We start from the raw sequence: 26,888 nt of genomic DNA, 5'->3' as shown, positions 1-26,888 counted from the left end.
AAATAAAAAAAAAAAAAAAAAATAGATGGTCTCAAATGGAAGGAAGGTAGTTTCCTCTAAAATATTCCCCATTTCTTTGTAGACCACTTGATGTATCAGACCTTTGTGATGCAATATTCTGTCGTAAATCAAGTTCCACAAAAATGTACATTTTTGGTTTTACAAGTCCAGACAGTCTCCAAAGACATATTTTTCTTCTTCAACTAAAATCAGCTTGATTCAGCACTGCTTGAGCTGTCTTTTCTCTGATATTAAATGACCCTCACCACCCCCTTTATAACGCATCTGCAACCCCAGTTAGGTGCCCAGACAAGGGTACTGGACAGAAAGAGATTCCTGACATCAGTTTTCTATTATCAGTGCCCAAACTGGTATATTTGCTGCTTCTACCTTCTGGTTTCAATTTTCTATTTTAGTTATGTCTTCTCAGTCTTGTTGAATACATGTCCTTTGTTATAATTAGCCTTGAATTGTTTTAGAAAGAGAAAGAGCTAGAGTAGAATACACAAACAAAATAAATGGGCTTCAGGGATTCAGTCATCCGGGGCCTGCTCTCAATGCGACTCTTGCCTACTGGGCTAACCGGTCCTCGGCCCTCCCTTGAAAAGAGATCCCAAGTCCGGCCACTTCTTAACATCTCCCATCACCATCTTGTGCCTGGACTGTCGTAAAAAGCCCCTCAGCTGGCCTCCCTGCTTCTACTCTGCTCCAAACTTCAGACATTATGATATTTTTTTATTATTAAGGTAAAATTTACATATAGTGAAATGCCCAGAGCTTGAGCACATGAGTTCTGGTCAGTTATCTACCTATATAACCATCACGCCAATTAAGATTATAGAATGTTTCCATCTGCCCCAGAAAGAGCCCTCATACCCCTTTTCAGAGTCCCTACCCCTACAGGCAACCACTGTTCTCGTGTTATTATCTATTAACCTTGCCTGTTGTTTAACTTACATAAATTGAATCATACAGGATGTACCTTTTTTGTGTCTGTCTTCTTTCATGCAAATAAGGCATCTGTGTTTGTGTGTTAGTAGTTCTTTCTTACGACTCAGTAGTTTTCCATCTATGAATATGCCACAGTTTGTCCAATCTCCTATTGATGAACATTGGTGTTCTTTCCAGTTTGGGGTGATTCAAACTGTAAAAGTCTTGTAGAAGTCTTTTTGTAGACATATGTTCCCATTTCTTTTGTCAATTCCCAGGAACGCAGTCACCAGGTTAAAGGGTAGGTTTGTGTTTACCATTGTAAATAGCTGCCAAACGGTTTTTCAAAACGGTTATACCATTTCACGCTGCTATCAACAACATAGGAGACGTCTGGTTTCGGCACATCCTCATCGGTACTATGCAGCTTTTCCATTTTTAGCTCTTCTGGAGGGAATGAAATGTCATCACAGTATGGTTTAAATATGCATTTCTCAGATGACTACGGATCCTAAGCGTATCTGTACACGCTTATTGGCCATTTGTATACTTCCATAAAGTGTCTATTCAAGTCCTTTGCCCATTTTTTAAATTGGGTTATCTGGGAGTGCCTGGGTGCCTCAGCTGGTTAAGCATCCGACTTCAGCTCAGCTCATGAACTCACAGTTTGTGAGTTCGAGCCCTGGACCAGGATCTGTGTTGACAATGAGGAGCCTGCTTAGGATTCTCTGTCTTCTTTTCTCTCTGCCCCTCCCCTGCTGTGTCTTGAATTCACAAACCTCAAGATCATGACCTGAGGCAAAGTCAGACACTTAACTGACTAAGCCACCCAGGTGCCCCGAAAACAGCAAACATTTTGAAATTATCAGGTTATATCTCCTTTGTTCCCATAATAAAATCATAAAAATGCCCTTCTATTCTCAGTACCATTCTATCCTCAGGAGTTCCCAACGCTAGAACTGATTCACTAAACAAATATTTATTGAACATCTCATATGTGTCATATCCTGAACTAGGTCCTGGAAATGTGACCATAAATAAGACCAATCTCTGCTGTCTAAAAATTTACATAGTTGGGGCACCTGGGTGGTTTCCCTGGTTAAGCATCTGACTTCAGCTCAGGTCATGATCTCACGGTTCATGAGTTCGAGTTCCACGCCAGGCTCTGTGTTGACAGCTCAGAGCCTGGAGTCTACTTCAGATTCTGTGTCTCCTTCTCTCTCTGCCCCTCCCCTGCTCATGTGTTCTCTCTCTCTTTCTCTCAAAAATAAATAAACATTAAAAAAATTAAATTGGGTTTTTTGTCCTTTTATCATCGAGCGCTAGGAATTCTTTATGTAACATAGGTACAAATCCTTTGTATCTGGACATAATTTTTTCAAATATATCCATTGCAGATATCTTTTCCTAGTTTGTGGATTGCCCCTTTATTCTCTTAATGATGGCTTTCGATGAAAAACAGTCTTCGATTTTGATAAAGACCGATTTATCAGTTTTTTCTTTGACATGTTTAGCATTTGGGGTGGGGGAGGGTCCTCTCTAAGAAACCTCTGCCCACCCTAGGTCCGAAGGACATTTCTCCTTTGTTCTTTTGCAAACTTTGTAATTTTAGAATTTATGTTTAGGTGTATAATACGTCTCAAATTATTTTTGCGTGTACTATGAGACAGGGATCAAGGTAAATTTTTTTCTACATATTTATCTACTTGTTCCAGCACCATTAAAGAAAAGGCTTTTCTTTTCCCCTTGAATTGCCCTGGCAACATTGTTAAAAAATCCATCGTCATATATGTATGGGCTTACTTCAGGATTCTCCGTAATGTCCCGTTAATCTACTTGTCTGTCCTTATACCAATACAACATCATCTTGAGTAGCTTTATAATAAGTCTTGAAATATGTAATGAAGGTCCTCCACAGGTGTCCTCTTTCAGGACTGCTTTCATGATTACAGATCTTTCGCATTTCCGTATATGTTTTCTGAATCAACTGGTAAACTTTGATCAAGGCACTATACTATTTTAAAAATAAGCATCATGCAGTGCTGCCCCCGCCTCCCCCTTCCCCTACCTCCCACCCAACATTATGAAAACACTCCAATGACTCCAGTTACTTTTGCAAGAAAATCCAACCTTCTGACCATGGCCTCCCCATCTGGTTCTTTTTATTCTCTGCTGGCTCCTTAGTCTCTGCTGATTCTCTGGGGGAGCCACACAGTAGGGTAGGGTGCTTGAGGAGAGTGCTGGGAGAATCCTGCGACAAAGGCCATGCGTAACCATTGTACTTCTGTTCTCCCCAGGGGCCTTGACTACTCCAGGAAAGCCCAATGTCAGGAACAGTGAAAGGTGCCGTGCCCACGGCTCTGTCTAAGGATATTTATCTCCTTTCGCAACAACATCAGTGTAGTATTCTGACAGTTTAGGATTTTCCAGATTCTTGCGTTAAATTTAATGCCTCTTCTCTTCGCAGCACACGCTTCCTTACCAAATTCCTAGCTGTTTTGGAAATTTTGTGTTTGTCATTAATGTTATCACACAGCTTATCAGCATTGACGGCATGTAATGATGAACGTGTCATACTGATGACCAGCTTAAAAGGCACGAGCTTACTTTCATGTTAATGCAAAGTCTTTTTATAGTTTACATTAATTTTAGTGTAAAACAGTTTTCTACATGTTTGCAACACAAAAGATCATGTTGCCCGTGAAGAGAGACAGTTTTGCTTCTTTTCCAGTTTACCATGTTTGATTTTTTTTTTTTACTGTTCCCAATCATTTTATTACTCACCATGTTTGATTTTTATCTGCAGCGTCTACAACCATCTGACATATGAATTTACTTGTTGATTCTTTTATTGTCTGCCTCCTCCCAGGCTAAAATATAAGCTCCATAAAAACAAGTGATTTTGGGGGCGCCTGGGTGGCTCAGTCGGTTAAGCGTCCAACTTCAGCTCAGGTCACGATCTCGCAGTTTGTGAGTTCGAGCCCCGCGTCGGGCTCTGGGCTGATGGCTCAGAGCCTGGAGCCTGCTTCTGATTCTGTGTCTCCCTCTCTCTCTGCCCCTCCCCTGTTCATGCTCTGTCTCTCTCTGTCCCAAAAATAAATAAACGTTAAAAAAAAAAAGTTTTTAAAAAAAAACAAGTGATTTTGGTCTGCTTTGTTCACTGCCTCTTAAACAATGCCTGGCTCATAGTAGGTGTTCAATAAATAGTTGTAAAACGAGTGAATCGCCTCACCTGCCACAGAGAAGGGACATAGCAAATCACAGCAAGTAATAACTATTGTTATTTTAACATGATATTTCACCGTAAGAATAATAATTAAGCCCCAAAATAAGTTTTCATTGTGCCAAATTGTCTACAGTGCAATAAATAAAGAACACTGGGCTTCCGGCTGCTCTGGAGTCCCTGGGTGGATCCCAACTCACTCCTGGCATCTTCTCTCAAGTAATTCCTGTGGCCATCATAGATGACAACTCACTTTAAATGCCAATCTACACAGAGGAACTTCTGTAAACAGGCCACTCTGTTTTGTCATCTCTGCTCAAATCCTCCACAGCATCCCTTGTGGCCAGGGCTGGCCTGGCCAGACTGCTGGCCAAGTGGCCAGGGTCCAAGTCTGTAAAGCTGGAGCTGGGACAGGGCCTCCTGCCAAAGGCAGCACACAAGAATGAGAGCCAGGGGCAGCCTGTCACAGCCCACTAGGAAAAGCCTGGGTTCCAGTACAAACAGAAGCCAGAGGGCCAAGGGCAGAGCTAAGGCTAGAGTGTTAGAGCCAAGAGCTCAAAGCAAGCCAAGAACCAGTACAGGGAAGGGGGTGGGGGGGCAGGGGTGTGTACTTGGTCATGGTCTGCAGGACCTATCAGGGCTGGCACTGGTGTCTATGAGCAGCAGGGCAGGCCTGAGTAGGATGGGCTGGTGTAAAGGGCCTGTGGCAGAGTAGACATCCTCACCTTCACGGAATATTCTCTACTGAGCTCTTTCTCCACAACACACCTGTGGATTCTGCGTAACTTGCTGGGAAAGGCTACTCCTTTTCTCGGGGGTTAATTAGGAATGCAATCACTCTTCCCATTCCCAAATACCTTCTAAGGTGAGCTGACCTCAGAGTCTTACTCCATTTTAGATATGATCGCCCACCTGGTATTTCTTTAAAAACAAAGACAGGGGCGCCTGGGTGGCTCAGTCTATTGAGCGTCCGACTTCGGCTCAGGTCATGATCTCGCGGTCTGTGAGTTCGAGCCCCGCGTCGGGCTCTGTGCCGACAGCTGGAGCCTGGAGCCTGCTCCGGATTCTGTGTCTCCCTCTCTCTCTGCCCCTCCCCCGCTCACACTCTGTCTCTCTCTGTCTCAGAAGTAAACATTTAAAAAAATTTTTTTTAATAAAAAACAAAGAAAAAAAACCATCTTAAACCGAGACTAAAATTCTAACTGAAATAATAATTATACTATGATAAGTACAAATATAAAGCCACTAATCTCCTGCCAGTTCCCCTTCAAACTGATCTGAGAGTGGACTTCCTGAGATGACAGTGGATGGTTTTAGATCAGTGGTTCTCAAACTTTATGGTCTCTGGACCCCTTTACATTCTTAAAAATTATTGAGGATTCCAAAGAGCTTTTGTTTATGCAGGTTACGTCTATCAAGATACCATACTAGTAATGCAAACTGAGAGGTTAAAAATTTTTTATTCATTTAAAAATAATAATACTATACCCATTACATGTAAGTGACATAATTCTTATGAGAAATCACCATAACTGGGACACCTGGGTGGCTCAGTCAGCTGAACATCTGATTCTTGACTTCAACCCAGGTCGTGATCTCGTGGTTCATGGGATAGGGCCCCCAGTCGAGCTCCACACTGTTAGAGCTTGGGACTCCCTCTCCCTCTCTCTCTGCCCCTCCCCTGCTCGTACTCTCTGTCTCTCTCAAAACAAATAAACGTTTTTTAAAAAACCTTTAAAAAGGGGCGCCTGGGTGGCTCAGTCAGTTAAAGTCCTGACTTTTGGTTTCGGCTCAGGCCATGATGTCACAGTTCATGAGTTCAAGCCCCACGTTGGGCCCCATGCTGATGGTGTGGAGTCTGCTTGGGATTCTCTCTCTCTGCCCCTCCCCTGCGCAATCTCTCTTTCTCTCTCTCAATCTCTAAATAAATAAAGTTAAACAGAAAGAAAGAAAGAAAGAAAGAAAGAAAGAAAGAAAGAGAACATTAAAAAAATAAAGAACTCCCAAACCAAAAAAATGAGTGCGAAGAATGACGTTGTTTTATATTTTTACAAATTATTTTAGCATCTGGCTTAACGAAAGACAGCTAAACTCTCATATTTGCTTCTGTGCTCAGTCTGCTGCCATATGTTGTTTTGGTTGAAGGTTATGATGAAAATCTGGTGTCACACACACGTAGTTGGACATCTACTTTTCAGGTAGTACCTGAAAGGGTCTTGGGTACCCCCACGGGTCCTCAGACCATACTTCCAGAGCCACGGGTTTAAATAATAATGACGCTGCCATGCCCAACACCCATGTGGGTCATGGGGATGAGGACAAGCAGAACTCGGGGTGAGAGAGAAGATGTTGGGGTGGGGGAGGCAACGCAGGCATGGAATGGGTACTCCATTATTCAAATATCTGCCCTCACTCCTCACTCCTGTTAGCCAGGAACAGCTTGATCCCAACTGTCTTCCTCCTGGGGAAAGGAAACATTGGGACAGAGCATTCCTATAAGTCAGCCCTGAAACATGACTGGCAGAGACCAAGTGCTGAATGGGAACAATTTGGGGTAGACAGCAGAGTCCTGGGAAAGAAGGATAAGAGAGCGGTACTCAAGCCAGGATACACACTGGACCACTTGGGAAATTTAAATACTGATTGATTGAGTGAAAGCCTGGACGGCAGGAGTTTGGAAAGTTCCCCCAGACAATTCTAATGTGCGGCCAGGGATAAGAACGGCCAGGTTTAAGTGGGCTCAAAAAGCAGACCAGCTGGGTTTAAATCTGTGTTCCACTCATTACATATACAACTTAGTAGATGTATAACCTCGGGCCAATTACCCGTCTTCGATTTACTCATCTGTAAACTGGAAACACCATTATGGATGTTGTGGATATTAAGTGAGATCATCCATTTAAAGTTCTTGGTGCTGTGACTGGCATTAAATATGTACTCAGTAAGTCTGAGCTGTCATTATTGGGTATGGTGATTTTGGTGCAGGCCGTCAGCCTCAGTCGACCCCAGTTGCAGTGTTCCCATAAAGTAGATCTCCCGCCTAGGTCCTCTCTCTCCCCAACTCTGGAAATACAGGGAGTCGGTGGCTTCCCCCACCCAGGATTTCCACAGGGGAAGAAGAGGACAGTTGGCTTAGGGCCACAAATGTGGCATCACCAGAAACAGGCACATGAGAAGTCAGCGAGGTGCAACGATGTTCACACTGTGCGTGTGCTCACACACATGCGCAGACACACTCTGTAGTCAGACTCGGATATTGTTTTTTCCTTTTGAAATTATTAGGACATCTCAAATCTACTGCAGATGGCAGAGGGGAAAACACAGAGTGGAAACATTTTAATGGCTTATTCTTGGCCGGTGGCCTGTCCATAGAGACCTGGAACGAATGAGACTCACTCCTCATTTGTCCTCAAGAACATCATCATTACACATTCCACACAGCATTCTGCCTTGGAGCTCATCGGATCATCCACAAAAGTTAACAGCAACACGAAACGGGGGCCAGGGAAGGATGGAAAGACCTGGAAAGCTCTCTGAACAGGCAGTATAGCCATGACTCAATATTTTTATTAAGAGGCAGAATGAATCCTGTAACACTCCTTCTAGAATTACGGGACGTGGACAGCTCCTCCAGCTGTTTACAGGGCAGAATTTGAGAGCCTTCAAAAATAGATGTGCCGCTGAGTTTCGTGACATCCACCCAAAGAGATGAGCCTGCTGTGCTGATGACCGACTAGTTTAATTTCCTTCAGGTTCATTGGCTTTTGCGAATTCGCACAGAGAAAAGCGCCAAATGGGCTGAAGTAAGTCACAGAAATGAACCGGAGGGATTGTCTGGGACCAATCCTGTGGCTCCTGGAGGAATAAACCTAATCAACCAGGACAGGGTTGTCCAGGCTGCCCCAGACCACGGAAGGAGCCACTGAAACAGCAAGATTATTGGCTCCAGGGATCAACAGCTTCGGCAGGAGCAAGATTACACAGGCTAATCCTTCAGACTCAGTAGGATGAGCGGCAATTAGTAAACTTCATTAAGGGATCAACTGTCACATCCGGTCTTGAATACTGACACTGAGTGAGGCTATAGACATATTGGACTGATTAAGAGGAGACTGACCACGTGTCAAGATTTCACCTTCCATCTAGCCCCATGCCAGATGCACTGGAGACCAGACTCTCACTCATACAGTGGCTGAAATCGAAGAGGGTTGGGGTCTTTTGCTTTTTGTCTTTTTTCTTTGCCAGTTATATTCACAGCTCTGAACGTATGCTCAACTGAGAGGCAGTTTACTAGCTTAAAATCCACTTTGCCAAACTGCTTGGTATGAAATGATTTTTCAGGCTTTGCAAGCATGCTTCCCTCTGTTATGTGGGCATTTTCTTTCCACATGCTGTCCTAAGTGTGCCCTTGTCACCTCGGAGGTGGCTACAGTACTCCCACAGGGGGTGCCAAAGCTCTACCTTTTGACAAGATGATGCTGAGTCTGTCCTTGCTCAGGACAGCCAACCACAGGGGGTGGCAGGGTGGTGATCTATTCACCTCAGGTCCCCCACTGGCTCTGATCCACATTTCACAGAAACAAGCCTTCAATGGCCTCCAGAATGGGGAAGACCTCCACCCCCTCGGTCCTCAGACTCCCCTCCACAGCTTGCACTGGGCAGGAAAGAGCCAGGCTCACTGCAGGATAGGTTCCTGAAGCTTATTCCTCATTCAAGCCCCTTTCCTAGGGTCTCACTAGGAGTTTTGTTTTGTTTTGTTTTGTTTAATGAAAGTGTTAGGTTTAAGGAAGCTATGGAGTTGAATGAAATGGATGGAAATCAATTTTTTTAATATTTTTTTTGAGAGATAGTGCAAGCAGGGGGGGGGGGGGGGCGGGGGGGGAGGGGCAGAGAGAGAGGGAGACCAAGGATCCGAAGTGGGATCTTGCACAGCCAGTAGAGAGCCCCACTTGGGGCTCAAACTCATGAACCCTGAGATCACGACCTGAGCCGAAGTCAGATCCTTAACCAACTGAGACACCCAGGCGCCCCTGGAAATCAATTTAAACTCGGCTAAAACATACAGCTCCTAATGTTCACTTCATGAAGGAGTTCTCTAATCACATATTCTTTATTTCCTTCTTTCTTTTTAATGAGGCTAAATTGACTAAAATAATTTCACTGAGTTTAGAATGGCAATGTTTAGACAAACAAGACTCATACATTTTGGACAAGTCTAACTGCTTTAAAAGCCTATCAAATTAGTTCATTGCATTTCTCAGATATTTGAATTTATGCCCCAAATTACATTTCTTTTGCAAACAAATATGTCATTACTTCTGCTGAGTCCCCAATTCTCTAGCCTGTGATCTTCAGAGACGTGAATGTGTGGGCCAAGGGAAGGAGATCAATTAGGTTACGGGGGAGTGGGGCAGGAAAAAAGGGCTGAAAGGGCACCTGGGTGGCTCAGTTGTTTACATGTCTGACTTCCACTCAGGTCATGATTTCATGGATCGTGAATTCATGCCCGCACTGGGCTCTGTGCTGACAGCATGGAGCCTGCTTCGGATTTGCTGTCTCCCTCTCTCTCTGCCCCTTCCCACTCCCACTCTCTCTCTCTCTCTCTCAAAAATAAATTAAAAAACATTAAAGAAAGAAAGAAAAAAGGGGCTGAAGAAGGCATTTCCCCATACCAATGACAGTTTTCCCTGGGACAAAATAAACGTCCTTCCACATGTCACAGAAGTAAACAACAAAAATAAAAATATTTTTCTTTCTCTTTCTGTCTCTCTGTCTCACTCATATACACATCACAAGCAAAATAACAATGAAACATACCTGTTCCTGAACTGCACGTTTTAACAGAGGTAGACCCATGACAAACTGCACTCTCTGAAATGTCAAAGCTCCCATTTCATCCAGACTTAAATCATACCTGTGAAGAACAGATACAAAATGAGTGTTAAGGCACTGACTTGGTGACTCTGAGTAGAGCCTTTGGACCAAGGGATGTGACAGGGCAGACAGCTTTGTTACACCTCTTCCCTCTCTTACGTGATACTGCAGGTCAAAGGAGGCCAGCTATGTGTGTAACACAGACCATGTATTCAATATAGTGGGGTACAAATGGAATGAAAGACAGAAGGATTTCCTGACAGGGTGACTTTAAAACAAGACTCCAGCATCCCCTCTTCAGGTGCAAAAGATTTTCATGTACCCAAAATGACTCAAGAGCAGCTACTAGGGAGAGGGGGGGAGAAGAGAGTGACCTGTGTGGTACAAGGGGTGGACTGTACTGGCCATGAGGACTGTCACTTAGAGTTTCCTTCAAGAGAACCCAGAGTCGGGAGCAGTTTCCAAACAAACTCCAGCTGCCATACCTTGGAAGTAGTAGTGGCATTCACCCCAGGCTACTTTCCTCTTGCCTGCTCCTAGCTATGATTGAGTAGGGTAACATTCTAGATCAAGGCCATTATTGCCCAACAGGCAACTTATGTCAGGAGACCCCCCTCTGACACTGGCCCACTGAGACTTTCTTATAACTGCACTGTGCCCTTCTCTCTCATTCCACAGTGTCATCCCTGCCTGCACACACTCTGAAGCTTCTCTCCACCTCCTCCAGCTCCCTTACATTATCTTTCACAGACCCCAGCCCCTCCCATAAGTCACCCACTCATCTAGTCCCATCCTGGCATTTGCTTCTCAACAAACCTAAACTGACACAGAGGGGGAGATTCCACTCTTCCATCTAAAATGTTTAAATGCAAAGCATAACCTGAGCCTGGAAGAAACCTCATTCAGGTTTGACCCTTGGCTCTGTGTGACCAACATCAAGTGACCTGGCTTCCTAGTACCTCCATCCTCTCATCTGGAAGATGGGAAAGATAATTGCACATAACTCGGAGGATTGTCACCTCAAATGCTTATCCCAGTTCCCAGTGCTTGCATATATATATAGTAAGTGCTCAATAGTATTAACTCCATTCATACCCTTAGTTACCACCCTACCCCCCCCCCCAAACTCTGTTAGATCTATTTTTACAGTCTCAGCACCTAACTCAAGGCCTGGCCACACTATGCCCCATTAAACTTATTTTCTTCCTATAGTTTCATGACCAGATCCTGGAGACAGTGTTCCCATGTATGTCCCAAAAGGCATGCCAAATACATATACTATCCCTATATAAATTTCATTCCTAACAAGAAATACAAACTGAATGGGTGCAGGGTCCAAGTCTTGAACTGTCTAGCCCTCTGGACCGGCACAGTGTCTCACATTTCCTAAATACCTGCTGGTTGATTGCCTCAGACCAAACAAGAACCAATCTGATTATCTTGACTTTCTCCCATCCATTCAGCTGGCAGGTAACAAAAAATTCAAGGGGACCCACCATTCATCCTGGAATGTAAAATAAATGCCAACACTCACCCCCCAGAATGCCAGATGGACACAGAAACTCCCCAACAGAAGAATCTTCTCTTTTTCTTTTTATGAGTCAGCTAGCAGACCTGATCTGAAAACCACTAGTGGGGATTTCAGTATACGCATTACTGCATTCAATCAACATTTTCCCTCAGGAGAACAGAAAACAAAAATTCCATTTTCAATGAAACTAGGAGTCAGGAAAAAATCTCCAGATACTCACATAGAGGTAATACCTGCTAATGCATCTGAATTGATGCAGGATTTCGGCAGGAGGAGGTGGAAAGAAGAACCACAGAAAGAGATATCACAGCACAAGGGCCAAATGGTGGCAAATCTTAAAACACACTGGCAAAAATGCGCTTCCTAATGTAAGACATACAGAGTGAGATGCTTAACTTGGAGCTTTAATCTGGAAGAGCAAGATAAGGATGGCAATGAGCTAGCAGGTAAGAAGGCTCGCTGGTCCCGGAGCCAGGTTTAGGGTCCAGGCGGTGCGCAGAATCACAGGGACAGGCCATGTTTTAAAGAAGCAGTCTATCTCTGTGGCAGCAAGGAAGGGAAAAGTTCTATGTTATGAAAAGGGACTACCCTGAACCACCATCCCATCTTCTCCTGCTCCCCAGCCCTGAAACCTCTTAGAATAACCAGGCCAGGGGTACCTGGGTGGTTGGTTAAGCGTCTGACTCTTGATTTCAGCTCAGGTCATGATCTCATGGTTTTGTGGGTTTGAGCCCCACATCGGGCTCTGCGCACTGACCATGTGGGGCCTGCTTGGGATTCTCCCTCTCTCCCTCTCTCTCTGCCCCTCCCCTACTCGTGTTCTCTCTGGCTCTCTCAAAATAAATAAATAAACTTTAAAAAAGATAAAATCAGGGGCGCCTGGGTGGCGCAGTCGGTTGAGCGTCCGACTTCAGCCAGGTCACGATCTCGCAGTCCGTGAGTTTGAGCCCCGCGTCAGGCTCTGGCCTGATGGCTCGGAGCCTGGAGCCTGTTTCCGATTCTGTGTCTCCCTCTCTCTCTGCCCGTCCCCTGTTCATGCTCTGTCTCTCTCTGTCCCAAAAATAAATAAAAAACGTTGAAAAAAAAATTAAAAAAAAAAAGATAAAATCAAAGCAAAGAAAGCAGCAAAAATGAACTACTGGGACCTCATCAAAATAAAAAGCTTCTACACAGCAAAGGAAACAATCAGCAAAACTAAAAGGCAACTGACAGAATGGGAGAAGATATCTGCAAATGACATCAGATAAAGGGTTACTATCCAAAATCTATAAAGAATTTATCAAACTCAACACCCAAAAAACAAGTAATTCAGTGAAGAAATGGGCAAAAGACATCAATAGACACTTCTCCAAAGAAGACATCCAGATGGCCAACCGACACATGAAAAAATGCTCAGCATCACTCATCATCAGGGAAATACAAATTAAAACCACAAAGAGATTCCACCTCACACCTGTCAGAATGACTAACATTAACAACTCGGGCAACAACAGATGTTGGCGAGGATGCGGAGAAAGAGGATCTCTTTTGCATTGTTGGTGGCAATGCAAGCTGGTGCAGCCACTCTGGAAAACAGTATGGAGGTTCCTCAAAAAATTGAAAATAGAACTACCCTACGACCCAGCAATTGCACTACTAGGCATTTATCCACGGGATACAGGTGTGCTGTTTCGAAGGGACACATGCATCCCCATGATTATAGCAGCACTATCAACAATAGCCAAAGTATGGAAAGAGCCCAAATGTCCATCGATGGATGAATGGATAAAGAAAATGTGGTATACACACACACACACACAATGGAGTATTACTTGGCAATCAAAAAGAATGAAATCTTGCCATTTGCAACTATGTGGATGGAACTGGAGGGTATTATGCTAGGTGAAATTAGTCAGAGAAAGACAAAAATCATATGACTTCACTCCTATGAAGACTTTAAGAGACAAAACAGATGAACATAAGGGAAGGGAAACAAAAATAATATAAAAACAGGGAGGGGGACAAAACAGAAGAGACTCATAAATGTGGAGAACAAACTGAGGGTTGCTGGAGGGGTTGTGGGAGGGGGCATGGGCTAAATGGGTAAGGGGCATTAAGGAATCTACTCCTGAAATCATTGTTGCACTATATGCTAACTAATTTGGATGTAAATTTTAAAAAACAATTAAATAAATAAAATAAGAAAAGAAAAGAATAGAAAAGAAAAGAAAAGGTCAGGCCAGCAATCATCCAATTGTATTCAAGTAATCCAATTACAAGTAATAAAAAGATACTAGCATAGAATTGATACAATGATCCTATAAGAAAAGTGGAGAAAAAGAGCAGCAAATCCATTAACAAGGCAAAACACTACCAGGAAAAAGGTCTGGTCAAAAAATTGTGACCAAATATTATCTGTATGTTAAGTGGAACCAATGGTGTAATAAAGCCAGCTTAAATCAGTTCATGGGATGCAACTGTTAGATGTTAAAGAATTTTTGTGAACTGGTTTTTAAACACAGCCATTATCAAAAATTAACTTATATGAAGTTACACTTCAATAAATTACATTTATAAATAAAGGCAATAAAGACTCAAACTCATCACTTCCTAATTATTTTGTCATATTTTACTATCATCTATGAGCTTAGGGTTATTTATGTCTATTGGTGGAAATTCTACATAATGGAGGACTTCTGGTTCTGCCAGCATGAAATAGCCCCATTCTTTCTCCCAGATTCTCCCTCTTACAAAGGAAAAAACCCGTGAACCGTATGCAATAAACAAACATAGGAAGATTCTGATAGGTGCAAAGAAGGCAGGCCACCTAGAGGGCATTCAGGGCTTGAGGAATGGCATGTCAGGGGATTCTGAGTCTCCTTATTGTTTCCTGTCTATGCTGCACAAGATGCTTTAGAATCTTCTAACCCAGAATTTCCAGCAGGCAGAGACAAAAAATACTCCAAGAAAAGCCTATTCTCCCTAGCTGAAGGATGTGAAAAGGGTCTAGAGTTGCTGGGCAAATATTAGACTATCTTTAGGAACGCAGGCGGGGGAAGCAAGCCACTGGCGACTGGCAGTGTGGGTGTGCAGTGGGGTTCATGGGCATCAGCGAGGACAGACCTTCAGAGCACACAGAGCACAGGGAGCTTGCAAAACTGTGGGCTCGGCAGAAGTCCAGCCTTAGCCTGATTCGATGGGACAGGCTGGAGTATAAATGGCACCACGGACTTGTCCCATCCTGTCATTCAATCACGGGCAGAAAGCATAACCTCAGGCATTTCCTGGGACAGTAACTCCCATGAGTCCAGGACAATTCCCAGGAAGTTCAGCTGTGAGTTGATATCAGTCAACACTGACAGTAGCTACGAGATGAGTATACAGGTTTGGTGAAGGGATCAGGGTAGGGTGTTACCAGCAGTTGCTGAGCAGCTGACTAAAGAAGTTAGAAAAAAAAAATTAAACTAAAAGAAAGGAGAAAAAATAAATTATTAAAGGAAAAGTAGAAAAGCAATCAGAAGACAGAAAAAGTAATAACTAATAAATCCAAAATCTGGGCTCTGAAAAAAACCGTTCAGAGGTTGTTAAACATTACTCTGGCAGTATTAGCCAATGCAATTTGACAAGGGAAAGAAATTCGAGAAATTAAAATTTGAAAGAAACAGATAAAACTATGTACAGGTGATACACGTGTTCGATTGACTCTTTTAATGGCCCCTTTGCCAGATCTCCTCTGATCCCTGCGCTTTGACACTGCAGTTCTCCTAAAGAGGCAGACTATACTTCCTCACCCCTTGAATCTGGGCTTGGCCACATGATTTGCTTTGGTCATTAAGATATTGGTAGACTTGAGAAAAGCAAAGACTTGGGGCGCCTGGGTGGCTCAGTCGGTTAAGCGTCCGACTTCAGCTCAGGTCCTGATCTCATGGTTTGTGAGTTCGAGCCCCACGTCGGGCTCTGTGCTAAGAGCTCAGAGTCTGGAGCCTGCTTTGGATTCTGTGTCTCATTCTCTCTCTGCCCCTCCCGCACTTGTGCTCTGTCTCTCTCTGTCTCTCAAAAACAAAGAAAAATTTTTAAAAAGAAAGAAAAGTCTTAAAAAAGAGCTACTCCATTTTTCTTCCTCCCTTGCTCCTCTGCAATCCCATGGGAATATGCTTGAGCTAATCTAAGAACATACCTGGGCTAGCTTGCCATGTGGAGGCAAGGTATAAACTGAGAGACATGTGAGGAAGAGCCTGGTTGTCTCATCCAAGGCCATTCTAGATCAGCTTACCTCCAGCAACCCCCAAACTGGAAGAGCCTAGGTAGCTTAGCCAGTTAAGCATACGACTCTTGACTGCGGCTCAGGTCATGATTTCACGATTGGTGAGACCAAGCCCCTCAGTGGGGTCCACACTAACAGTGAGGAGCCTGATCGGGATTCTCTCTCTCCCTCTCTCTCTCTCTCTGCCCGTCCCCAGCTTGCTTGTACTCTCTTTCTGGCTCTCTCAAAATAAATGAATAAAAACTTAAAAAAAAAGAAAAGAAAACTGATACACGTGACTACATAATAACAAAAACTTTTGCATGGCAAAACACTGTAAGAATAGTCAAAAGACAAAGGACAAAATCCAACAAGATATTTATTACTGACGTCATTGCAAAGGGCCAGTCTCCCTAATTAAAGGGCTCCTATATAACTCATTAAAAACAGACCAACAAGTAGGCAAAGTATTTGAACAGATGGCCCACAGAATAAGGAATACAAATGACACAAATATATTTTTAACTCTCCGCTGTCATATGCAATAAAAGTTAACTACACTGAAATATCCATTTTTACCTATGATGTGAACAAATCTGGACAGTCTGGTAGCACCCTGTGTTGGTAAGGTTATGGAGACCAGATGCCCTTATGTGCTAGCCTAGGGGAGGCAGGGAGAGAGGTATAAATCGGTACGATTTATATGTACAGCAATTAGACATTATTTATCAAAACTACAAGTGTACCTACTTTTTGACTCAGCAATTCCCCTTCCGGAAACTTTATTCTTTGGATTTTGTTACACATGTGAGGAGTAAGTTATAGAATCACATAAGCTATGGATCCTCTTTTTTAATAAACTCCAGTATTTATTCATTATAAACTCTGTAATCAAAAAGAAGAAGAAGAAGAAGAAGAAGAAGAAGAAGAAGAAGAAGAAGAAGGAGGAGGAGGAGGAGGAGGAGGAGGAGGAGGAGGAGGAGGAGGAGGAGGAGGAGGAGGAGAAGAAGGAGAAGAGAAGAGAAGAGAAGAGAAGAGAAGAGAAGAGAAGAGAAAAGAAAAGAAAAGAAAAGAAAAGAAAAGAAAAGAAAAGAAAAGAAAAGAAAAGAAAAGAAAAGAAAAGAAAAATGTGGATCAAGTGACCTTTCAAACTACAAAGACCACACAGTAAAATCTATGGGAATGCCATGAAGTGGGTCACACAGACAAGATTCTAGAACAGAAGTATTAGCTATTTTCTTCCCATTTCCATTCCAGTCACTTTTTGATAAAATGGTTGTTATTCATCTATTTTAAAATTTTGGGAGCACCTGGGTGGCTCGGACGTTGTGGGGCATCCGAACTCTTGATCTCGACTCAGGTCATGATCTCAGCATGTGAGACAGAGCCCCGCGTCGGGCTCCACGCTGGGTGGGGAGCCTGCTGAAGAGTCTCTCCCTCTCCCTTTGCTCCTTCCCCACAACTTCTCCCTTTGCCTGCCTGCCTCTGTCTCTCTCTCTCTCTCTCCGTCTCAAAAATTTTTCTTAATTCACATCTATTCTCGCATTAAATTAAGCTTCCTGGGGCACCTGGGTGGCTCAGTCGGTTGAGCGTCCGACTTCGGCTCAGGTCATGATCTCACAGTTCGTGAGTTCGAGCCCCGCATCGGGCTCTGTGCTGACAGCTCAGAGCCTGGAGCCTGCTTCACATTCTGTGTCTCCCTCTCTCTCTGCCCCTCCCCTGCTCACGCTGTCTCTCTCTCTCTCTGTCAAAAATAAATAAACATAAAAAAAAATTAAGCTTCCTGCTCATACTGACACTAAGCATCTCATAGCAGTCAAGTTTTAGTAATGATTTTGTGTCAGTCTGTGCAGAAAAATAAAACATACTGCAAGGTCAAGTGAGGATGGTTCGTGCACAGATACTACACACACTGGCCAAAGCACCCGACAAATTATTAAAAACTATAAAATAAACTCAAGAAAACTGGGTGACTCTTAAATAGTTCCCAACTATTAAAACCTAAGTTGAAGAAATTCTGTATTCAAAAAAGAAAAATGCGGATCAAGAGACATTAAAGAACATTCCTCAATAGAGACAAGTTAGACATTTCAGTGAGAGGTCTACCCCATTCCCCTGCACACCCTTACTCCCAAAACGCACTACCAGAGATGTGTATAATATTACATGGGCCGAAACAGCAATTCAGCAGCACAACATTGCAAGCATCTAAAAGATGAGTGATTGAGTGAAGGACAGTGCATCCGTATAATGAGATTGTTACAGAAAAAGGAAGATCTCTCTACATGCCAACATAAGGAAATTGCCAAGATAAGTTTTAGAAAAAACATTTTTTTTCAACATTTTTTTTTTTTTTCAGAGACAGAGACAGAGCACGAGCAGGGGAGGGGCAGAGGGAGAGGGAGACACAGAATCCAAAGCGGGCTCCAGGCTCCCAGCTGTCAGCACAGAGTCCGACATGGGGCTCAAACCCATGAACGCAAGATGATGACCCGAGCTGAAGTCAGATGCTCAACAGACTGAGCCACACAGACGCCCCATCAAGATACGATTTAAATGAAAAAAGCGGGGCGCCTGGGTGGCGCAGTCGGTTAAGCGTCCGACTTCAGCCAGGTCACGATCTCGCGGTCCGTGAGTTCGAGCCCCGCGTCAGGCTCTGGGCTGATGGCTCGGAGCCTGGGGCCTGTTTCCGATTCTGTGTCTCCCTCTCTCTCTGCCCCTCCCCCGTTCATGCTCTGTCTCTCTCTGTCCCAAAAATAAAAAAATAAAAAATAAAAAAAAAATAAAAAAAAAAAAATGAAAAAAGCAAGGTGCAAACAAGTGAATATATTACTTTTACTGTTAAAAAGCAGCAGGGGGAGAAGACTACATATTTGCTTGCATATATATTGTTGCTATTGTCATTCTCTTCAAGGACACACAGAAACTATTAACAGTGTTGACCGTTTGTGTATGTGGGGTGGAAATGGGGGAAACTTGGCAAATGGGAAATAGCACTCTACCTTTTTATGTCTTCTGACTTTTCAATCACATTGAGATGTATTTTTAAAAAACACATTTAAAAAAATATTTTAGGGGTGCCTGGGTGGCTCAGTTGGTTGAGCGTCCGACTCTTGATTTTGGCTCAGGCCATCATCTCATGGTCCGTGAGTTCAAGCCCCACAGTGGGCTCCATGCTGACAGTTTGGAACTTGCTTGGGACTCCCCCTCTCTCTCTCTCTCTGCCCCTCCCCTGTGCTCTCTTTCTCTCAAAAAACAAAACAAAACAAAACAAAAAAAACGGGGGGGGGGGGAAGGAGGCAAAGATAAAAGGTTTCTCTAAATGTGTATTAATTTTTTAAATTGTGCACTTAAAATGACCACTAGATGGCGATTGCTCCTCATTTGAACTGCCACCACGAGGCATTTAGGCAAGAAAGAAATTAAAGCAGGATGAAGAAGTCTTGGAAACTGCCTGAAACCTTGAGCATCTGACTATCTTAATAAAAATACCTAGATTCCTAACACTTTTCAATAAAAAAAAGTAACCACCTCAGCAATGGAAAAAAATGGATTTTAAGAATAGCGCCCACCCTGAAACTCTCCAAATTTCTACACAACATGAATAACTGTGCGCTTTCAGTCTTTAAATATCAATCTCCACACCTAACAATTTTCATAGGCCACACCTCAGATGCTCTTTGTATAACAATGGGGCATAAATCATCTACCAGGATTATTTTTCGGTATTTCAACATACATAATTTCTCTGTCTTCTTGAATCCGTAAGATACGAGGATATGGCAAACATTATTCTCCATGCCTCAGACTGCGGACAGAGGCCCTGTGGAACTAAGAGCCTTGGCAGGCCCTGGGTGGATGGTGTGGGTGTCAGGATTAGGAGCTGTGGGACACCTGTGGGGGTACACAGAGGGCCCAGCTCTGTCCCCAGCAGTCCCACCATCACCTGACTTATCTACTGGTGTTCTATGTAGGATTTCGCTTGGAAGGAAGACGGTGCCATTACTAAGAACAAGCTTGAAACCCTCTGCCCCAGCATGTGCCACCAGCAAGAACTGAAACGAGGTATTAATGTCATTTTCCCTCGGAGAGGCGGGGGGTTTAGACACCCAGCAGAAGTCAGATACCTGTCTAGGAAGTCTCACGTGTGCAATCAAGAGCAAACTACAAGGTACAAAGTAAATAAGTAAATACATAAATAATCGTAAACACCTATTAGAATGGCTAAAATAAATAATACTGACTGTATCGAGTGTTGAGGAGGATGTCGAGCATCTGGACCTCTCCTTTGCTGGTGGCGGGAATAAGAAATGGTACAGCCACTCTGGAAGAGGCTGACGGTGTCTTACGAAGTTAAATGGAACTCAGCAATCCCATAGCAGGTATTTACCCGAGAGAAATGAAATCCGTTGTTTACACAAACACTTATACATGAATGTTTGCAGCCACTTGCCGACTGCCCCAAACTAGAAACAGTCCAAATGTCCCCCAAGTGGGGACTAAAGTGTGGTACATCTGTACAAGGTGGTATTGAGCAAAAAAAGGAGTGAACCACTGGTACACGCGACAACTTGAATGGATCTCAAAGGCATTGTGTCGAGTGAAAAAAAAAAAAAGGCACATACTATAGGATTCCAATTTTATAACATTCTCAAAAGGACAAATTATAGCGCTGAAGAATAGATCGGTGGCTATCAGGGGAGAGAGTTACAGGGAGAATCTGACTCTAGAGGAGAAACGGGGGGGGGGGGGGGGGGGCACCTGGGTGGCTCAGTCGGTTGAACACCTGACTTCGACTCAGGTTGTGACCTTGAGGGGTTTGTGGGTGTGAGCCCCACGTCGGGCTCGCTGCTGTCAGTGAGGAGCCCACTTTGGATTCTCTATTCCCTTCTCTCTCTGCCCCGCCCCCACTTGTGTTCTCTCTCTCTCTTTCTCTCTCAAAAATAAATAAACATTTTTTTTTTTAATTAAAGGAGGGATGCCTGGGTGGCTTAGTTGGTTAAGCATCCAACTCTTGGTTTGGGCTCAGGTCATGATCTCACGGTTCGTGGGATGGAGCCCCAGGTCGGGCTCTGCACTGAAAGTGTGGAACCTGCTTGGGATTCTCTCTCTCCCTCTCTCTCTCTGCCCTTCCTCTGCTCATGCTCTTTCTCTCTCAAAATAAATAAATAAACATTCTTTTAAAAAAGAAAAATTAGGGGCGCCTGGGTGGCGCAGTCGGTTAAGCGTCTGACTTCAGCCAGGTCACGATCTCGCGGTCCGTGAGTTCGAGCCCCGCGTCGGGCTCAGTGCTGACAGCTCAGAGCCTGGAGCCTGTTTCAGATTCTGTGTCTCCCTCTCTCTCTGCCCCTCCTCCGTTCATGCTCTGTCTCTCTCTGTCCCAAAAATAAATTAAAAACGTTGAAAAAAAAAATAAAAATAAAAATAAAAAAGAAAAATTATGGGGGCGCCTGGGTGGCTCAGTCGGTTAAGCGTCTGACTTCAGCCCAGGTCACGATCTCACGGTTCGTGAGTTCGAGCCCTGCGTTGGGCTCTGTGCTGACAGCTCAGAGCCTGGAGCCTGCTTCCGATTCTGTGTCTCCCTCTCCCTCTCTGTCCCTCTCCCCATCAGGCTCTGTCTCTTTCCTCAAAAATAAATAAACGTTAAAAAAAATTTTTTTAAGAAAAAAAAGAAAAATTATAAAAGAAGATGGACAAATTATAAAAGAAGATATACAAATGGCCAATAAGCACACGAGAAAGTGCTCAACAACACTGGTCACCACGGAAATGGAAATTAAAACCGTAATGAGATACCACTATACATCTGCCTGAATGGCTAGAAAAAAATAATAATAAAGCAAAATAAAATGCTAACAAGGATGCGGGGCCACTGAACTCATACTTTGTTGTGAAGATATATAATGATACAATCATTTTGGGAAAAGGCCTGTTAACTTCTCGTAAAATTAAACATGTATCTACCCTATGGCTTAACAATTACACTCCTGGATATTTACCCAAAAGAAACAAAATGCTCACAAAATTCTTGTAGAAGAACATTCAAATCAGCTTTATTCATAACAGCCCCAAACTGGAAACAGCCCAGGTATCCATCACTAAGAGAACAGAGAAACAAACTGTGATTTATTATAAACTGTGATTTATTATATAAACTGTGATCCCATGGAATGGGATACTGCTTAGCAATAAAAAGGAATACACTACTGATACACATGCATGACGTGTATTAACCTAGAAAACATTATGCTGAGCTCTCTCGAATCACTTGTTCTGCAGGAAGCCAGCTGCCATGATGTGAGGACACTCAAGTCACTTCATGGAGAGTCCCACATGGGGAGAAATTGAAGCCTCCTGCCAACAGTCATGTGGGTGGACCATCTTGAGAGTGGATCTTCCAGCCCCAGTCAAACCTTCATAGGACTTCAGACCTGAAGTCCTACGTGCAACCTCATGACAGACCCAGAGCCACCCAGCTAAGACGCTCTGAAATCCCAACCCACAGGAACCAGGTGAGATAATACATATTACTTTTTATGATGCTAAGTTTTGAGGTCATGTGTGACATATCAATAGATAAATAATACACGTGGCATTGTCATACACACACACACATACACACAACTGACGGGCAGGAACTAATATCTTATTTTTAAAACACTTTGACAATATGTAATACACCAAGAATAAGACATGAGTCATAAAATGATAGCCTAATGAATTAACACAAAGAAAACGCACCTATATAATCCTCATCCGCGTCAAAGAAAATCACACTATGTCACCAGCACACAGAATCTCCTCGTAATCTCCCTCTCAGTCATTACTCCCTCTCTCCTGTCCACTGCTGGCTGCGCTCTTGACCTGTAACTCCATCAATTATTTTTGACTGCTTCTGAATATTACAGAAATGAGATTAGACTCTATGTATTCTTTTGTGTCTCATTTCTTTTGCTCCACATGGCTAGTGAGATTTATCTTTGGAACCTACCGCAGCTGTGGCTCATTCATTTTCACTGCTGCACAGGATTACGTTGAATTAATATACCACCAAAAATATGCTGAGTGAACAGATCGTGTAACTCCACTTACATTAAACTCTAAAACAGACAAAATTAAAACATAGTAGGGGCGGGGGGATCCACAACAGTGGTTACCTCTGGGAAGATAAAAGCAAGGATTGAGTGGAAAGGACATGAGGGAAACTTCTGGGGTGATAGTAACGTTCAATATTTTGATAGAGGTTTGAGTTACATAGGCGTATGCAGGTGTCAAAACTCTGCGAGTGGACATTTAAGATTTTTGCATTGCATTGCATTTTAAGCAAAACACGACAAAACAAACACCCGAACACATTTTGAAGTCTCGTTCATGATATGCACACTGAATTATCTGGGGGGAGGGGGGACTTTGAAATGCATCCCAAAAGTGAATCATGGTGGATAGAGGGAGGTATAAATGAACAAACATGTAATATAGCAAATACAATAATATGTTCATGGTAGGATCTAGGTGGTGAGTATTTGGAACTCAGTGTTAAAGTCTTTCAATTCCGTTATATGTTTAAATTTTTTAAATATAAAACTGGAAGAAAGTAGATGACCGGAAAGGGGAATTATGGTAGGGCATCATTTCCTTATGTAAAAATGAGACCTTCAAGGACAGATCTTGGTTTCTAAAAACTATTCTCAAATAAAAGGAACATGGGCTCACTGGAGAAACGGGCAGAGAAAATACAAGATGAGCCCGGAACATCTTGCGGTATTAGAAAGTAAAGAAGTCCTTCAAAAAAAAGTCCCCCAAGGATGGAGGCGTGTCAAGGGGACACAGGAGACGACTGAAAGAGCCCCCTGGGGTCAACGCTGGAACGACGAGGACAGCAAAATGAATGACGTCCTACTGGACTGTAACACAGTCATAAAATAAATCTGCAGGAGTCCATAGTGATACAAATAGTTAAAATAAATAAATACATAGGGAAAAGAGATGAATAGCCTGAAATAATTTGTGTAGCTACCTCCCCCTCTAGCAGGTGGGGCTTCACCTGTCTCCACACCATTACTACTGTCCCATGAGCGTCGGCTGCGCTTAACGACCTGCTTGCAGAGGGGAACTGTCATTTTACAATGAAAAGATCTGATAAACACTACCCCGCCCGGGGTTTCAAGGTTAACATCCCGCTGATGTTGATAGCATGTACCCCCTGTTATGACTGACGAGAAGGGTACTCGCCCTCATACTCTTCCCAAAAGCCCATAACCTCCATCTAGACATGAGAAAAACATCAGGCAGACCAAACTGAGGGTATTCAACAAAATACACGACCAAAGCTTTTCAAAAGTGTCGAAGTCAAGAAAAGCACGGGAAGACTGAGGATCTGTCACAGGTCAGAGGACGCTAAAGAGACATGACCACAAAACGTAATGTGGCATCTTGGATGGGAGCCTGGAACGGAAATAACACACTGGTGGAAAAAGTGAGAAAATTCTAATGCAGTCTAGAATTTAGGTAATAGTAATGAACCAGTGCTGCTTTCTTCGTTTTGACAAACGTACCGTGGTTGTGTCAGATGTTGACAACAGTGGAAACTTAATGAGGGGTATACGGGAACTCTATTTTCTTCACAATTTTTCTAAAAATTGAAAATTATTCTAAAATTAAGTCCATTTTGAAAAGAGACAAGAAACAAGGCGACAATAACAACAACAAAACAGATCTTGGTGCATTTTTTGAAAAACCTTGTAAAAACCCAACAAACCGAAAACCACTTTAAAAAAGCAGTTGTGTGTTATTTTTTTCCTCTCAAAATCTAAATCAAAGATCAGCTTTAGGGCAATGGAAAGCACATTTTCAGATACCAAATGTGAATGCCCTCCTGACAAGAAATATCCTTGGTGCCGAGCCTTATCCGGGCAGCACCCACATTCTGGAGCGAATACTGACAAGAACTTGGAAATCAACTCTGGTGCCTCTGCTTCGCTAGCCTGTTCTTTTGTCCTGGTCCCTTTTATCATTTTGCTTCGGGAGACATCTCCAGCTTGGCCCAGGTTAAACTCCCTCGGTCACTCTCTTCTCGTTGAAAATGGCAAAAATCAAAACGCTCCGTCTCCCTTAAGAAATGAGGCGGGACCCACTGCCAGGCCTTCGCACAAATGAAAGGCAGAGGTGAAGAACAGACCCCCAGAAGCAGCGAGAAGAGAAACCCTCAGTCTTCCAGTAAGTGCCACAGCTGCCTCACAACTTGACCTTCCACCTTCCAGAGCCTCCACCCACCCCCCCGTGAGCCCTCGCACAGCCTGGATGACCTGACCCTGAATGGAAACAGAAACCGTTAAATCATCCTGTGGTAAGTGTCAAAGACTAAGGCCCTGAACCAACAAGGGTGACAGAAAACGCTACGGGAAGGGTTTTCTAAGCACTGCGGTTTAATTGTAGCTGTGGGGTTCGCTCAACCACAGAGAAGTACACTTGCTCAGTGGCAAACTCCACGAAAGTAGCAGAAAGAAGGCAGGGAGAGAGAGAGAAAGGAGGGAGGCGGGAGAAAAGATCCTCCCGGCCAGAGACAGAAATGTGATGGGAATCCCTGACAGGAGGCATTGCCAATCCACATTCCCGCATCCTAGGCCTGCTGGCCAGCGACTGCGGGTGAAGAGATGCCTCCTCTTCATCCTTCCTTTCGGTCTTCCTTCCCGCGCTTTCGGTAAGCGTCTGCACCACACCAAACACGGGGCACTCAAAACGGATCCGGCCTGTTCCTACCCTCAAGGAGCTCAGCCTCTAGACTGGAAGACACCGGAGGAGAAGGAGGGTCCCCAAACAGCGTGACACTGAGAGAGCTTTCACACATTATCATTAAGACCTCCGGTGGCCAGAGAGCCGTTCCTGCCTCCCCAGGGACGGCAGGGTTGTTTTCTGCGGTAGAAAGCTTTCGGTTTAGCATTTACCTTTCCTTGGTTCTGTCAGGACGGGCTGCCGGGGCAGTGAGAAGGCAGGGGAGCAAGAAGCGGGTCTCTCTGCAGGATCCGCTGAGAAGTGGGGTGTGTGTGGACTGAGAAAGGAAGTCCCCAGGAGGGAGGGAGCAGGAAGGGGACGTAAGGAGGAAAGGGTCGGAAGGGAGCAGGAAGGAAGTGAAAGGAGATATATGACCAAATGAGCGGAAGACAGGAACAGGTACAATCACCCAAGACAAAAGATAGGAACTTTCAACAAACTCAGACATGCTCCCTCACTAGGTAAAGGTATGCGTGCCAGAGACTGCTGCTGGCTCGACCTTGCCCACCAGGACTCCGAGGGTGCCACACCAGCTCAGCCCGAGGGGTGGCTCCTCATAGCTCCAGGCTATCATTGTGATCCCAGCCTCCAGGACGGCATCTGGCTTAGAAAGGAGACTTGAAATCTCAAACAAAGAGGATTATTTTGGGGGGTGCGAATAAGAGGTGCTGAGGCTGAAGTGACACAAGAGAGATTGGTTGAGGAAACAGAAATGGGCAGGCAGCACCACTTAACTAAGTGTATTGGAGGATGGCTAGATCTGTGGTCGACTGGCATAAGCAGGCCTTGACGCCCTCCTAGGGCTGTGCCCTGCCCATGGAATGGTGGAGTCTGCTAGCTTGCTGGGTTTTGTGTTTCCAGCTGTGGTGACACTGTTGGTCACACAAAGGATGCTTTTGGTTGAACGTTATGGTACACATGGTCTGCAGGGGCCAAAGTGGAAACCCCTCGTCTTCAACAACAACCCGTTCGACAGCTATGTAGGAATCACCCTCAGTGGGTTAAGCAACATGCACAGGAGCCAGGGTCCCCTGCTGAACCTTGAGAGCCACCTATCCACCTACCTGTCCATTTACAAGTAAATGGGAACCGGGACCCCCCCCCCCCCCCCCGGGTGGCTCAGCCAGTTAAGCATCTGACTTTGGCTCAGGTCATGATCTCACAGTTCATGAGTCCGAGCCCCGTGTTGGGCTCTGGGCTGACAGCTCAGAGCCTGGAGCCTGCTTTGGATTCTGTGTCTCCCTCTCTCTCTCTGCCTCTCCCCCCTTCTGTGCATGCTGTCTCTCTCTCTCAAAAATAAAATAAAAACAGAAAAAATTTTTTTTAAAAAAGCAAGT

At 44.0% G+C, this 26,888-nt stretch overlaps 1 protein-coding gene across 1 annotated transcript in view; it reads right to left on the bottom strand.

The window, feature by feature from the left end:
* Nucleotides 1-26,501, bottom strand: part of ACOXL (acyl-CoA oxidase like) — a 341,287-nt gene extending 314,786 nt beyond the window's left edge. Inside the window, exons 1-2 of the mRNA XM_058683275.1 lie at nucleotides 25,725-26,501; nucleotides 9,971-10,067 (exon numbers count right to left, since the gene is read on the bottom strand). Of these exons, the coding sequence (XP_058539258.1) occupies nucleotides 9,971-10,067; nucleotides 25,725-25,999 (372 nt within the window). The 5' untranslated portion in view covers nucleotides 26,000-26,501. The remainder of the gene's footprint in view (nucleotides 1-9,970; nucleotides 10,068-25,724) is intronic.
* Nucleotides 26,502-26,888: the final 387 nt, after the last annotated feature.

This window comes from Neofelis nebulosa, chromosome 9, assembly GCF_028018385.1.
Source record: "Neofelis nebulosa isolate mNeoNeb1 chromosome 9, mNeoNeb1.pri, whole genome shotgun sequence".
Taxonomy (NCBI): domain Eukaryota; kingdom Metazoa; phylum Chordata; class Mammalia; order Carnivora; family Felidae; genus Neofelis; species Neofelis nebulosa.
Note: the sequence above shows the minus strand (reverse complement) of the source record. Positions and strands in the feature narration are given on the sequence as shown.